General features: G+C 51.7%; 1 protein-coding gene across 2 annotated transcripts in view; it reads right to left on the reverse strand.

The window, feature by feature from the left end:
* MARK4 (microtubule affinity regulating kinase 4) overlaps positions 1–15,237 on the reverse strand; it is a 53,919-nt gene that overhangs the window by 29,310 nt on the left and 9,372 nt on the right. For both annotated transcript variants that reach the window (XM_055251133.2, XM_055251135.2), the window contains exons 3-8: positions 12,698–12,751; positions 12,497–12,545; positions 11,111–11,176; positions 10,950–11,020; positions 9,898–9,954; positions 4,099–4,335 (exon numbers count right to left, since the gene is read on the reverse strand). In XM_055251133.2, coding sequence (XP_055107108.1) covers positions 4,099–4,335; positions 9,898–9,954; positions 10,950–11,020; positions 11,111–11,176; positions 12,497–12,545; positions 12,698–12,751 — 534 coding nt within the window. The remainder of the gene's footprint in view (positions 1–4,098; positions 4,336–9,897; positions 9,955–10,949; positions 11,021–11,110; positions 11,177–12,496; positions 12,546–12,697; positions 12,752–15,237) is intronic.

The raw sequence follows: 15,237 nt of genomic DNA on the forward strand, positions 1-15,237 counted from the left end.
CATACATATTACATCCATTTTCACAACGCCATGAAGCCTGGTTATAGCGCCCACCTTCCAGACGAGGAGGTTGAGGCCTGGAGGGGTTTGGTCACTTGCCCCAGGATTGCACAGCCAGAAAGTGGCAGGGCCTTGGCTCTGGAGCCTGTGCTGTGTGACCACCATGCCATACTGCCTATCACGTGATGGGGGAGAAGAAGCCATCAGGCCACCACTGCCACCTCCAGCACAGCTCCCAAGCATGATGCTGTGGCCAGATGCCAAGCTTCAGCGAAGGGCTTAACATATGCAGACGGGCTGCAAGCAGATGCTTTTTTTTTTTTTTTTTTTTTTTTTAAAGAGACAGGCTCTTGTTCTGTCACCGAAGCTGGAGTGCAGTGGTGTGATCATAGTTTGCTGTAGCCTGGAACTCCTGGGCTCAAGCAATTCTCCCACCTCAGCATCCCAAGTAGCTGGGACTATAGGCATGCACCACAATGCCCGGCTAATTTAAAAAATATTTTTTGTAGAGATAGGGTCTTGAAATGTTGCCCAGGCTGGTGTCAAACTCTTTTTATTTTTTTGAGATGGAGTCTTGCTCTGTTGTCCAGGCTAGAGTGCAGGGGTGGAATCTCGGCTCACTGGAGCCTCTGCCTCCCAGGTTCAAGTGATTCTCCTGGATCAGTCTCCCGAGTAGCTGGGACTACAGGCACGTGCCACCACGCCTGGCTACTTTTTGTATTTTTAGTAGAGATGGGGTTTCACCATGTTGGCCAGGCTGGTCTCAAACTCTTGACCTCCAGTGATCTGCCCGCCTCCACCACCCAAGGTGCTGGGATTACAGGCGTGAGCCAACACACCTGTCCTGAATACTCTTAATGTCTTCATCTTACAGGTGGGGAAACTGAGGTTCAGAAAAGGACATGTCCAAGGTCACTCAGAAAGGAAATGACAGAGCTAGAACCTGCCTCTTCTCAGCTGTGTGCCTCCTTTGCCCAGCAAGGCCTGGGGTACCTGGTGGGAACACCACGACGGCAGAAAGTGACAAGGGCCTGGGGCAGGTAAGACACTGGCCTGGCCCTTCAAAAAGGTCTCTTAGCTTCATGCTTGAGGCTCAGAAAAATTATTCTGTGACAGCACGTCCCCACCCTAGGCTTCAGCTATGGCCAGTGTCAGAGGCTGTTTTGTTTGTTTCTTTGTTTTGTTTTTTTGAGACAGAGTCTTGCTCTGTCATCCAGGCTAGAGTGCTGTGGTGTGGTCTCGGCTCACTACAACCTCTGCCTCCCTGGTTCAAGTGATTCTCCTGCCTCAGCCTCCTGAGTATCTGGGATTACACGCACGCACCACCATGCACAGCTAATTTTTGTGTTTTCAGTAGAGACGGGGTTTTACCATGTTGGCCAGGCTGGTCTTGAACTCTTGACCTCAGGTGAACTGCTCACCTCAGCCTCCCAAAGTGCTGAGATTACAGGCCTGAGCCACCGTGCTCAGCCAGAAGGCTGTCTTGAATGAGCACTTTGCATCCCTGATCTCAGCCAGTCCTTAAAAATTACTGCCACAACGTTGGTATCATCTTTTTTTTTGAGACAGAGTCTCGCTCTGTTGCCCAGGCTGGAGTACAGTGGCGAGCTCTCCGCTCACTCCAAGCTCCACCTCCTGGGTTCATGCCATTCTCCTGCCTTAGCCTCCCGAGTGGCTGGGACTACAGGCGCCCGCCACCACACCCGGCTAATTTTTTATATTTTTAGAAGAGATGGGGTTTCAGTGTGTTAGCCAGGATGGTCTCGATCTCCTGACCTCGTGATCCGCCCGCCTCGGCCTTGCAAAGTGCTGGGATTACAGGCATGAGCCACCGTGCCCGGCCCACAGGGTTGGTATCTTTATGATCTTCATTGAACAGCAGGTGAGACTGAGGCTTAGCAGGGTTGGCTATTTGGCCAAGGCCACTGTGAAGAAGGGACTCCCTCCTCTTCATCTGTCCTCTGCAAGTATTTCCCTGACTTTCCAATTTCAGATCACAGTACGTGCTCCTCACGGGCCACACAGAGCAGGACAGAGCGTCCCAGCTGCAGAATTCCTGCCCCAATGCACCCCCAATTCCAATACAGAGGAAACACCAGGCAACCCAAATTGAGGGACGTTCTGCAAAATTAACTGGCCTGAACTAATCGATAATGTCAATGTCACGAAAGACAAAAGAGAGGCTGAGAACTGTTCCGGATGAAAGGAGGCACAAGAGATGGCGCAGCTAAATGCAACGCAGGGATCCGAGTGGATCCCTGACTAGGAAAAAAAAATAGCTGCCAAAGATATTCCTGGGATGATGGATGAAATCTGAGTATGGGCCACGGTGTAGAGGCCAGGATTATACCACTGCTGTATTTCCTGTATGTCACCATCAACAGGAAAACGCCCCTGGTCTCAAGAGATAACCCGCTGTCGCCTTCAGGGATAAAAGGACACAGCGTCTGCAACTAACTGTCAAATGCCCCATCAATGTCGATGAGGGCAGCAAAGATCACGTGCAAATACAGACAGATACAGCAGATGTGGACACAGGCCAGCGACTGTGAAGCTCCTGAAACATACCATGTGTTATTTGCTCTATTGTTGCAACTTTTCCGTAGATTGGCAATCATTCAAAATAAAAAGTTCAAAGGGAAAAAAAAAAAAAAGCAACAACTCAGCCCACACCTCCCATCCCCTTACACTATTCCCCCCACCCCGCATAGCACTGGCCAGCATCTGATATCATATCTAGTTTGCATATTTGTTTTGTTAGCTGCCTGGCCCCAGTAGGAATGTTAGTCTGGGAAGACAGGAATTGTTTTGTTTGAAGTGAAGTGCACAATTCAATGGTTTTTAGTATATGCATGGAGTTGCACAATCATTACTACATTCAATTTATTTATTTATTTTTTGAGACAGAGTCTCGCTATGTCGCCCAGGCTGGAGTGCAGTGGCCCAATCTTGACTCATTGCAACCTCTGCCTCCCAGGTTCAAGCGATTCTCCTGCCTCAGCCTCTCCAGTAGCTGGGATTGATTACAGGTGCCCGCCACCACACCCGGTTAATTTTTGTATTTTTAGTAGAGGCGGGGTTTCACCATGTTGGCCAGGCTGGTCTCGAACTCCTGACCTCAGGTGATCCGCCCGCCTCAGCCTCCCAAAGTGCTGGGAATATAGGCGTGAGCCATCAGACCGGCCACTACATTCAATTTTAGAACATTTTTCATCACCTCAAAAGAAACTCAGTACCCTTTAGCAATCAACCTCCAACTGGCTCCTCCCCCCCAGCCTCAGGCAACCAGTAATCCACTTTCTGTCTCTATGGATTTGCCTATTCTGGACATTTCACATTAATGGAATCATACATTCTGTGGCCTTATGTGACTGGCTTCTGTCACTCAGCACAATGTTTTCAAGGTTCACGCACGCGTAGCATATACGAGGGCAGGGTTTCTTTGTTTGTTTGTTTGTTTTTTAATTTCTTTTTGGAGACAGGGTTTCCCTCTGTCACCCAGGTTGGAGTGCAGTGGCACGATCTTAGCTCACTGCAGTCTTGATCTCCCAGGTTCAAGTGATCCTCCCACATCAGCCTCCCAAGTAGCTGGGACTACAGGCGTGCGCCATTATGCCTGGTTAATTTTTGTATTTTTTGTAGAGACAGTGTCTCCCTACGTTGCCCAGGCTGGTCTCGAACTCCTAGGCTCAAGTGATCCTCCCGCCTCTGCCTCCCAAAGTGCTGGGATTATAGGCATGAGCCACCGCACCCGGCCAAGCAGGAGTTTTTGCCTCTCTTGTTCTCGCCTTACATGCAAAGCCCAAAACAGAGCCTGACACAGAGAGGTGGCCCATACATATTAGCTCAGTGAACGGATGAGTCAGGATTTGAACTCAAGCCCGTTGGCTGCAAAGATCATGCCCTTAACCCCAGCATGGCATGGTCCATCCGGCTGGCCTCACTGCAGAGGGGACTTGAATCCTGCCCATCCCCCGTCTTCCCGTGAGAACTCAGGCCAGTCCCACCACTGAGGCCCTCTGCAGGGGAGGTGTCGGCGGGATGGGGGCCTGACTGTGGGGAGGGGCTGACGCCCCCGCACCCAGCCCCGCCCGGTACCTTGAGGTTGTGCCCGTCGAAGGGCAGGGAGCCGCTGACGAGGGTGTACAGGATGACTCCCAGGCTCCAGATGTCCACCTCTGGCCCGTCGTACTTCTTGCCCTGAAACAGCTCCGGGGCGGCGTATGGGGGGCTCCCGCAGAACGTGTCCAGCTTCGAGCCCAGCGTGAACTCGTTGCTGAAGCCAAAGTCAGCAATCTTGATGTTGGCCTCGGCATCCAGCAAGAGGTTCTCAGCCTAGGGGGAGAGGAGAGGGCGGAAAGTGGGACTTGAGACTAAAGCCCTTCGTGGACGTGGGAGGCAGACAGGAGCACAGGCTCTAGGGCTGGCCCACAGGGATCAACTCTTGGGCCTGTCCTTTACTCTCTGCCTGACCTTAGGTAGTGACTTTACCTCGCTGAGCCTCAAGTTTCCTCATCCATAGAATGGGGATAATCTTAGTCCCTACTTAATAGAGTAGTTTGAGAATTATGAGTTAATCTGCATAGAAAACCTAGCACAGGCCAGACATGGTGGCTCACGCCTATAATTCTAGCACTTTGGGAGGCCAAGGCAGGTGGATCGCCTGAGATCAGGAGTTCAAGATCAGCCTGGCCAACATGGTGAATCCCCGTCTCTACTAAAAATACAAAAATTGGGCTGAGCACGGTGGCTCACACCTGTAATCCCAGGACTTTGGGAAGCCGAGGTGGGCGGATCACCTGAGGTCGGGAGTTCGAGACCAGCCTGACCAACGTGGAGAAACCCTGTCTCTACTAAAAATACAAAGTTAGCCGGGCGTGGTGGCACATGCCTATAATCCCAGCTACTCGGGAGGCTGAGGCAGGAGAATCGCTTGAACCCAGGAGGTGGAGGTTGCGGTGAGCCGAGATCACGCCATTGCACTCCAGCCTGGGCAACAAGAGCGAAACTCCGTCTCAAAAAAACATAAAGATAAAAATTAGCTGGGCATGGTGGTGTGTGCCAGTAGTCCCAGGTACTCAGGAGGCTGAGGCACAAAAATTGCTTGAACCTGGGAAGCAGAGGTTGCACTGAGCTGAGACTGTGCCACTGCACTCCAGCCTAGGCAACAGAGTGAGAACTTGTCTCAAAAAAAACCAGAAAAGCTAGAACAGTATTTCATACCCAGTGAACACTATGTAATATCACTATTACCCCGTGTGGTCTGCAGATCTAGGGGTCTTCAGGTAATCTCCTGCCCCTCTTAGAGCCTCAAGTTACCCAGCAGAAACAAAATAAGGCCTGATTGCTCAAGACCCAGGAAAATGAAAGCAATAATTTAATCCTGGATGCATATCTACCATGCACTAGGCTCTGTGGACTATCAATTATAACAGTGTCCGTCTGCATAACGTGAAGGTAAAACTACAGACTCTTGGAGAATTCCAGCTGCAAATCCCAGCTCCACCACTCACTCGCTGTGTGAACTTCAGGTGGGTTACCAGACCTCTCTGTGCCTCAGTTTCCTTGTATGTAAACTGAGGGTGATCCCGACACCTGCCTCAAGCACAGTTGTGGGTTTAAGCGTAAAGTGCTCACAGCGGCCCCTAGAACACAGTCAGTGATCAGTAAACATTTCATGGCCGGGCGCGGTAGCTCACGCCTGTAATCTCAGCACTTTGGGAGGCCAAGGCAGGCAGATCTCCTGAGGTCAGGAGTTCGACACTAGCTTGGGCAATATGGTGAAACCCCATCTCTACTAAAAATACAAAAATTAGCCAGGCATGGTGGCGGGCGCCTGTAATCCCAGCAACTTGGGAGGCTGAGGCAGGAGAATCGCGTGAGCTGCGATGGCATTACTGTACTCCAGCCTGGGCAACACAGTGAGACTCCATCTCAAAAATAAGTGAATAAATAAATAAACATTTTGTATTGTTATAAAGTTTTGTCTATTTTTTTGCGGCATGCGGTCTTGCAATTGCCATTTCACAGGGGAGGAAACAGAAGCTCCGGGAGGCCACATCTCATGCCCATTGCAAGAAAGCAGCAGAACTAGAATCTAAATAAGGCCACCCATTTCCACAGTGCACGGAGGAAGAAGCCTCCAGCCTTCTCACTACAGATGCACAGCTCCACCTTTCAAAATGTCACCCGCATCTGGCCCATCCCAACTGCGGTCCTTCCCTCGCCCAGGTCACCAGCATCCCTGGCTTCCTCCCAACTGCGGTCCTTCCCTCGCCCAGGTCATCAGCATCCCTGGCTTCCTCCCAGGTCTCCCTATGTCTCCTGGTTTATTTCTGGACCACTCTTCCCCAGCTCCTGCCCCAGTAAGGGCCCAAACCCTACAAAGACACACCACAGAGCTCCTCCCTAAACCTGAATCTAATAGCATTTGCCTTGCTCAGGGCTTACTTTTTTTAATTTTTTAATTTTTGAGACGGAGTCTCACTCTGTCACCCAGGTTGGAGTGCAGTGGCACAATCTCGGCTCACTGTAACGTCTTCCTCCTGGGTTCAAGCAATTCTCCGGCCTCAGCCTCCCGAGTAGCTGGGACTACAAGCGCCCACCACCACACCCAGCTATTTTTTTTTATTTTTAGTAGAGACGAGGTCTCGCCATGTTGGCCAGGCTGGTCTCAAACTCCTGACCTCAGGTGATCCGCCCACCTCGGCCTCCCAAAAAGTGCTGAGATTACAGGTGTGAGCCGCCACGCCAGGCCAGGGATTACATTTCTTTTCCTGCCATTTGAGGCTCCGCAATCCAGCCCCAAGGTCACATTTGTGTTGGTCCCCTTGGTTGGTACCCCTGGTGTACTAATAGGACCCCAAAACTCGTGTTAGCTGCTTTGGGGACCCTCCACCAGGGGGCGTACGACCTCCAGGTTAATCATGGAAGGCTCTAAGGTGCTGCCTCCAGGGCCGTGTGGAGGGACACCCTAGCCCAGTGGAAGGAAGTGAAGAGAGGGTTAGCACTTCAACCTCTACAGCAATTTGTTTTTTGTTTTCATTTTGTATTATTTTTCTTTTTTTCAGATGCACTTTCTACTTTTGTATTTTTTGTTGTTGTTTTTAGAGACAGGGTTTTTGCTCTATCACCCAAGTTGGAATGCAGTGGCGCGATCATGGCTCACTGCAATCTCAACCTCCTGGGCTCAAGGGATCCTCCTGCCTCAGCCTCCTGAGTAGCTGTGACCACAGGCATACGAGCTAATTTTTCTCTTTTTTTTTTTTTGAGATGGAGTCTTGCTCTGTTGTCCAGGCTGGAGTACACTGGTGCGATCTTGGCACACTGTGACCTCCACCTCCCAGGTTCAAGCAATTCTCATGCCTCAGCCTCTCAAGCAGCTGGAATTACAGGCACGTGCCACGACGCCCAACTAATTTTTGTATTTTTAGTAGAGATGGAGTTTCACCACATTGCCCAGGTTGGTCTTGAACTCCTCGCCTCAAGTGATCTGCCCGCCTAGGCCTCCCAAAGTGCTGGGACAGGTGAGAGCCACCACGCCCAGCCAAGCTAATTTTTTACAATTATTTTTTGTAGAGATGGGGTCTTGCTGTGTTGCCCAGGCTGTTCTCGAACTTCTGGGCTCAAGCAATCCTCCCACCTCAGCCTCCCAAAGTGCTAAGGTATGAGACTGCGCCTGGTCCTCCATAGGAATTTGACTGTGGAATTTCTTTTTTTTTTTTTTTATTTTTATTTTTTTTATTTTTTATTATTATTTTTTTTTTTTGAGACGGAGTCTTGCTCTGTCGCCCAGGCTGGAGTGCAGTGGCGCAATCTCGGCTCACTGCAAGCTCCGCCTCCCGGGTTCACGCCATTCTCCTGCCTCAGCCTCTCCGAGTAGCTGGGACTACAGGCGCCCGCCACCACGCCTGGCTAATTTTTTGTATTTTTAGTAGAGACGGGGTTTCACTGTGGTCTCGATCTCCTGACCTTGTGATCCGCCCGCCTCGACCTCCCAAAGTGCTGGGATTACAAGCGTGAGCCACCACGCCCGGCCTGACTGTGGAATTTCTTTAGAATCTAATAATAGCTTTTAAAATGGGGTTTGTGGCTGGGCACAGTGGCTCACACCTGTAATCCCAGCACTTTGGGAGGCCAAGGCGGGCGGATCACCTGAGGTCAGGAGTTTGAGACCAGCCTGGCCAACGTGGCAAAACCCTGTCTCTACTAAAAATACAAAAATTAGCTGGGCGTGGTGGTGCCCACCTGTAATCCCAGCAACTTAGAAGGCTGAGGCAGGAGGATCACTTGAGCCCAGGAGTTCGAGACCAGCCTGGACAACAGTGAGACCCCTTGTCTACAAAAAAAATTAAAAATTAGCCAGGTTTGGTGGCTCACACCTGTGGTTCCAGCTACTCAGGAGGCTTCGGTGGGAGGACTGCTTGAGCCCAAGAGATCAAGGCTACAGTGAGCTGTGATGGAACCATAACGCTTCAGCATGGGCAAAACAAAACAAAACAAAACAACAAAACCAACCCAGTCCTTCCTCATAGATAGTTCCAGAAGCACTTCCTTAAAGCACTTAGGATGCCGCCTAGCACACAGGTGCTCACAAAACGACAGTCAAAACAACCAGATTTGAGCCAACCAAACGTTCAGCCACCTGGTCTTGGAACGCGAGGCCTGAGACATGCAGTGGAAGGTGTGGAATGCAGACCCTGGGGCCACAGGTACTCGAGGAGGCTGCCTGGCTCAGCTCCTACAGGTAGCCGGGCTGGAGCCCCGTTGAGTCCCTTCCTGCCTGGTACTGGCCAAGGTGGCTTTTCTCTCAAAGCCCCTTCTCAGACTGGATACGGTGGCTCACATCTGTAATCCCAGCACTCTGGGAGGCCGAGGCAGGTGGATCACCTGAGGTCAGGAGTTCAAGACCAAGCCTGGCCAACATGGTGAAACCCCGTCGCTACTAAAAATACAAAAATTAGCCAGGTGTGGTGACAGGTGCCTGTGATCCCAGCTACTTGGGAGGCTGAGGCAGGAGAATCGCCTGAACCCGGGAGGCGGAGGTTGCAGCAAGCTGAGACGGGGCCACTACACTCCAGCCTGGGCAACAATGTAAGACTCTGTGTCAAAAATAAAAGTAAAAATGAAGTCCCTTCTCAAGTTCTCAGATTCCTGGCCGGGTGCGGTGGCTCACGCCTGTAATCCCAGCACTTTGGGAAGCCGAGACGGGCAGATCACAAGGTCAGGAGATTGAGACCATCCTGGCTAACACTGTGAAACCCTGTCTCTACTGAAAACATAAAAAATTAGCCGGGTGTGGTGGTGGGCGCCTGTAGTCTCAGCTACTTGGGAGGCTGAGGCAGGAGAATGGCATGAACCCGGGAGGCAGAGCTTGCAGTGAGCAGAGATCGCGCCACTGCACTCCAGCCCAGGTGACGGAGCGAGATTCCGTCTCAAAAAAAAAAAAAGTTCTCAGATTCCTGTGACTCTGGGACCCTGCGGGGAGAGTGACTCTGGGGCTCTGCAACCTAAATCCTCAAGGAGTCCCGAATGTCCTAAGGTCAGAGAATGCCAAGGTCCCAAAGGCTCTGAGAGCGACAAACCCCTTATCATGTCCCAGCGTCCTTATCCAACAGCCCTGTAGCATCCAGGGCCGTTCTGGGACACTTTGTTTCTCCCTGCTTTGTTCACTCCTCCTGTCCCCTCCTCCCCATCCGCTCCCCCATCTGCTGGCCTTGTTTCTGCCACAAAAGCTTGGGAAAGGGTCAAGGGGGTGCTGGGTGCGGAGGGAGGAGCAGGAGGAGAAAAGGGCTGGAGGAATTTGCTGGAGGCCATGGGAACCATGGGGGGTGGGGGCAGGGAGAAGTCTATGGGCTGAGCTGGGGTCCCCGAGATCACAGCAGGTCAGGGGCTTACCTTCAGGTCCCTGTGTACAATATTTTTCTGGTGACAATAGTGCACAGCCGAAACAATCTGGGAGGGAGGGGGAAGGTTGATTATTTGTGGCTCCTGAAACCCTCAGCCCCCTTCAATAGACTATGAAATCACTCACAACTGGGCCCCAGGTCTCCCCAAGGCACAGCCCGAGACCTGGGGCCTCGCACCCTGATTCAGTCACAGCAAGAGGTACCCGTGGAACCTAGGCAGACACACGCCTCCCCCAGAACACCCCCATGCCCAGGGATGTTGGAACCAAGGCATGGGGACCAGCCTCTCTTGACCTTCACATCTGGAAACTCCCATGACGATATCCCATACCTGTAGATAGACAGGATGCCCCAACTCACCAGGGCTTATGGCCCTTGAGTTCAGGACAGCTGCGTCAAGGCAGAGACACCCTCACACCTGCACATCCTCTTACTTCACACCTGGCCCCCTCCCACACTCTTAAACACCTGGGTGTCCTCACTACCACACACCTGGAAACCCACACATCTGGGCACTCGCACACCCGGGCACCCACATACCGGCATGCCCTAGTACGTACAAGCTTATACAACCACCCCTCAGCCCTCTCTTGCCCATCTACCCGGGGTGCCCTACACCCTCTTCCCCACACGCCTACATACCTACATACCTGGGCACCCACATTGCTACTGCCAACACATCTTTTGAATCACACTCCAGCCCACTCACGCCTGGCACCCTGGCACCTTCGTGCCCCCATCACCCACACACCTACGTGCTGGGCACACCCACATGCCCTACACATGCAACACCTGTGCACCGGGGTGCCTTCATGCCCAAACATCCTCTCACCCACCCAACGGGGCACCTGCAAACCTACATCTGGATGCCCTCAGATCTGGGCAACCATATGCCCAGCACACCCAGCTCTACACCTTCACCCCTGCCCAGACTTAAGCCCCGCCCCCAGGTCGCTGGACAGCCCAGACCATGCCCAGCTCTCAGACGCCCTCCCAGGGACCCAGGCACCCCGTCAGCCCCACCCTCAGCCCTGCCCCAACCTGTCGGAACTTGGCTCGAGCTTCCTTCTCCTTCATGCGGCCATGCGACACGAGGTAGTCAAACACTTCTCCTGCAGGACAGAGGCCGAGCGGGGTCAGGGTCAGGTGCAGGGGCAGGGGGAGGTGGCACAGGGGCAGGGCGGAGAGGGTGGGTGGCTCACCAGCACTTGCATACTCCATCACCAGGTACAGCGTCTTCTCAGTCTCAATCACCTCAAAGAGCTTCACTACAATGGTGGGGAACAGCATAGGGTGTTAGGGAGAAAGGGCCCCTCCTAACCTGTACTCAGTAACTATGCAAATGTGCTAACCATAACACCCCCCCCCCAACTCAAGAACACTCAATGGCTCCCTACTGACAGCAAGATTTTCCAAACTCCTCAGCCCTGCTCTACCACCCTTTCCACTTTCTTTTTTTTTTGGAGACCGAGTTTTGCTTTTGTTGCCCAGGCTGGAGTGCAATGTTGCGATCTCTGCTCACCACAACCTCTGCCTCCCAGGTTCAAGCGATTCTCCCGCCTCAGCCTCCTGAGTAGCTGGGATTACAGGCATGCGCCACCACACCTGGCTAACTGTGTATTTTTAGTAGACACGGGGTTTCTCCATGTTGGTCAGGCTGGTCTTGAACTCCCAACCTCAGGTGATCCACTCGCCTCGGCCTCCCAAAGTGCTGGGATTACAGACATGAGCCACCATGCCCAGCCACCCTTTCCACTTTCTCTCTCACAAGAATGTCAGCTCCATGAGGCCAGAGATTTGTGTCTTGTTTTGTTCCCTGTTGTGTCCCCAGGGTCTGGCACATAGCGGCCACTCAATCAATAGTTACTGAGTAAATGAATGAATGAACAAATGCTGCAGCCACATCCAGGCAGAGCTAAACTCCACTTCTCTCACTAAAGACCCCTCTCTCCCGCCTCTGCCCAATGATAATGACAGTAAGGATGCTGATGCTGGTGGAAATAATTGGACCAAGTCCCACAGCTCAGCCCAAACTAAGCATTTTGGATGCATGTTCTTTGTCAGCCCTCACAATGACCTGGTAATAGGCCCTCTTATCACCCCTGCTCCAGAAGAGAAAATAGAGGCTCAAAGAGGTTAAGTGACTTGCCCAAGGTCACGCAGCAGTGATGCAACTATGAGAAACCAGGTCTCTAACTCTAACTCTTTTTTTTTGAGACGAAGTCTCGCTTTATTGCCCAGGCTGGGGTGCAGTGGTGCGATCTCGGCTCACTGCAACCTCTGGCTCCCGGGCTCAAGCAATTCTCCTGCCTCAGCCTCCCGAGTAGCTGGGATTACAGGCGCCCGCCACTATGCCCTGGTAATTTTTGTATTTTCAGTAGAGACAGGGTTTCACCATGTTGGTCAGACTGGTGTCGAACTCCTGACCTCAAGGGATCCACCCGCCTCAGCCTCCCAAAGTGCTGGGATTACAGGAGTGAGCCACTGCGCCTGGCGGGTCTCCAACTATTCTAACCACTGCCACCACCCCCAACTCCTTTGCAAGTGTTCCAGTTGGTGGCCTACCCCTGCTCCCGTTCCCTCCTCACCGATGTTGGGGTGGTTTAGGCCCTTCATGATGCGGACTTCTCGGAACAGCTGGGTGTGGCCAGAAAGGAAGACAGAGGAGAGTGAGGGTGGGTGGCTTGGGGGATCCTTTCCCCAGCCGGTCCCCCACAGGAGGGGTCAGGTGGGTCACCCGGCTGTCCCAGAAGCCTGGCTCCTGCTCTCCCCCATCTCCCCAGCCTCACCTTCTGCAGGCTGCTGGGATTCAGCTGGGTTTTGTCGATGATCTTGATGGCAACCTAGAGGGGGAGGAAAGGAGGAGGGATGGTCAAGGTGCCACAAGCTCAGGCCTGTAATCCCAGCATTTTGGGAGGACCAAGGCGGGAGGATCACTTGAGGCCAGGAGTTCGAGACCAGCCTGGTCAACACGAAACCCTGTCTGTACTAAAAATCCAAAAATTATCCAGGTGTGGTAGCGGGCACCTGTAATCCCCGATACTCAGGAGGCTGAGGTGGGAGAATCGCTTGAGCCTGGGAGGCAGAGGTTGCAGTGAGCCAAGATGGCGCCACCGCACTCCAGCTGGCCCAGCTCAGATCACCCCGGGATATCCTTCCTTTGCCCCCTCTCCCAGAAGAGCCCTCACTCTGGGCCATACCCAGTGGATGGGGAACTCGGGGCTTCAGGGCCTCCGCACAAACTGTCCTCACTGTCTCCACTGCCACCGTCACTTCTGCAGAGAAATACCCTTATTCCACAGCAGGGCCTGGCTGACACTGCTCCAGAGCTGCCTGAGTGGATGTGGGCATGGCCGAGACCTTGAGGGGATCCCTTTGTGAGGGCACCGCAGATCACTCGCCCATCACATCTTTGTTTTGAACAAATGAACTGTGGAATAAATAACAACTGGCTAACATGCACTAAGCCCTCACTACCAGGCCTATGTGCTTTACAAATGAGAACTCTTAATCCGCACAACAACCTGTGAGGTAAGTGCTAGGATTATCCCTCCCATTCTCCGCACCCACCCCACCCCCCCCCGCTTTTTTTATTTTTTTTTTTGGACGCAGAGTCTCGCTCTGTCACCCAGGCTGGAGTACAGTGGTGTTACAGTGGTGTGATCATAGCTCACTGCAACCTTGACCTCCCGGGCTCAAGCGATCCTCCCACCTCAGCCTCCCAAGTAGCTGGGACCACAGGCACACACCACCAACACTTGGCTAACAGGATTATCATCATTTTACCAACAGGGAAACTGAGGCACAGAGCTGTTTAGTCACTTGGCCAACGTTACATGGCTAGTAAATTGTAGTAAGTTGTGGGCCAGATTTCAACTTACACAGCCTGATGGAATCTACCTCTTAAACACAACTTTTAAAACAGCTTTGAGATACATCATGGGGAGGAAATCAGAATGTCACTGAACTCTCCATACTTCTTTTGCAGTGAACCTTTTTTTTTTTTAAGACAGAGTTTCCCTCTTGTTGCTCAGGCTGGAGTGCAATGGCGCGATCTTGGCTCACTGCAACCTCCACCTCTCAGGTTCAAGGGATTCTCCTGCCTCAGCCTCCCGAGTATCTGGGATTACAGGCATGTGTCACCACGCCTAGCTAATTTTGTATTTTTAGTAGAGACGGGGTTTCTCCATGTTGGCCAAGCTGGTCTTGAACTCCCAACCTCAGGTGATCCGCCCGCCTGAGCCTCCCAAGGTGCTGGGATTACAGGCGTGAGCCACCGCACCCAGTCTGCAGTGAAACTTTTATTTTATTTTTTAAAACAGAGATGGGGCCAGGTCCCTCTCAGAAACCCCTGGAACCAGATCCACATATAGGGAACCATGTGTTCTTCATGGAAGAGAGAGCCCCTTAGCTTTCCTCATATTCTCACGAATGGGTTTTTAAAAATTTTATCAAACACTTTTTATGCCAGTATTGAGACGATCATATGGTTTCTCTTCTTTAAACTGAGAATGTGGTGAAGTACATGAATAAATTGTCAAAGGGAAAAGAACTTTGCATTCCTGAGATAAAGCCAGTTTCGTCATCACACAGCTTTCTTTAATTGATTTGCCAGGTTCTGTTTGTTAATATTTTGTATAAGATTTTTGTACCTATGTTCACCAGATTGGCCTGTAATTTTGTTTCTTGTCTGGTTTTGCTCTTAAGGACAAACTAGCACATAAAAACCAGTCAGGCAGTGGCAGTTCTTTCTTTAGTCTCTGGAAGAACTGGCAGAAAATGTGAACATCTGGTAGAATTTGCCTGTAAGACCACTGGGGCCTGGTGTCTTTTGTGTGTATGGTATAGACAGTGTAAGGGCAGGGGAGAGTCCTTCCAAGGCAGGATAATTCATTCCAATCATTTCTCTAAAGTTGAAGGAGGGGTGGGGAAATCATGAAATCACCCACCATTCCTTTTCCTCTAAGTGAGTTAGAGACCTCATATCTAGGCTGCAAAGCCTGTGTGGGCCCTTTTTGCAATAATGTCGCCATACTCAGCATAGATGCCTGCCCTAGAAGAGGAGGTGGGGAGAGTGAGGCTGTGTGTAACTGAGAATACAACATAAATAAACCTGCTGTGTTCTCCAGATCATAGGGAGATTTCAAGGAACTTTGGTTCACCCTTAAAACAGAGAGGCAGCTCAGGTTTATTTAACTTTATTTTTTATTTTTAATTTATTTACTTTTTATTTATTGATTGATTTATTTATTGAGATGGTCTTGCCCTGTCACCCAGGCTGGAGTGCAGTGGCACAATCTCGGCTCACTGCAGCCTCTGCCTCCTGGGT

This window comes from Symphalangus syndactylus, chromosome 17 (genome assembly GCF_028878055.3).
Source record: "Symphalangus syndactylus isolate Jambi chromosome 17, NHGRI_mSymSyn1-v2.1_pri, whole genome shotgun sequence".
Classification (NCBI taxonomy): Eukaryota; Metazoa; Chordata; class Mammalia; order Primates; family Hylobatidae; genus Symphalangus; species Symphalangus syndactylus.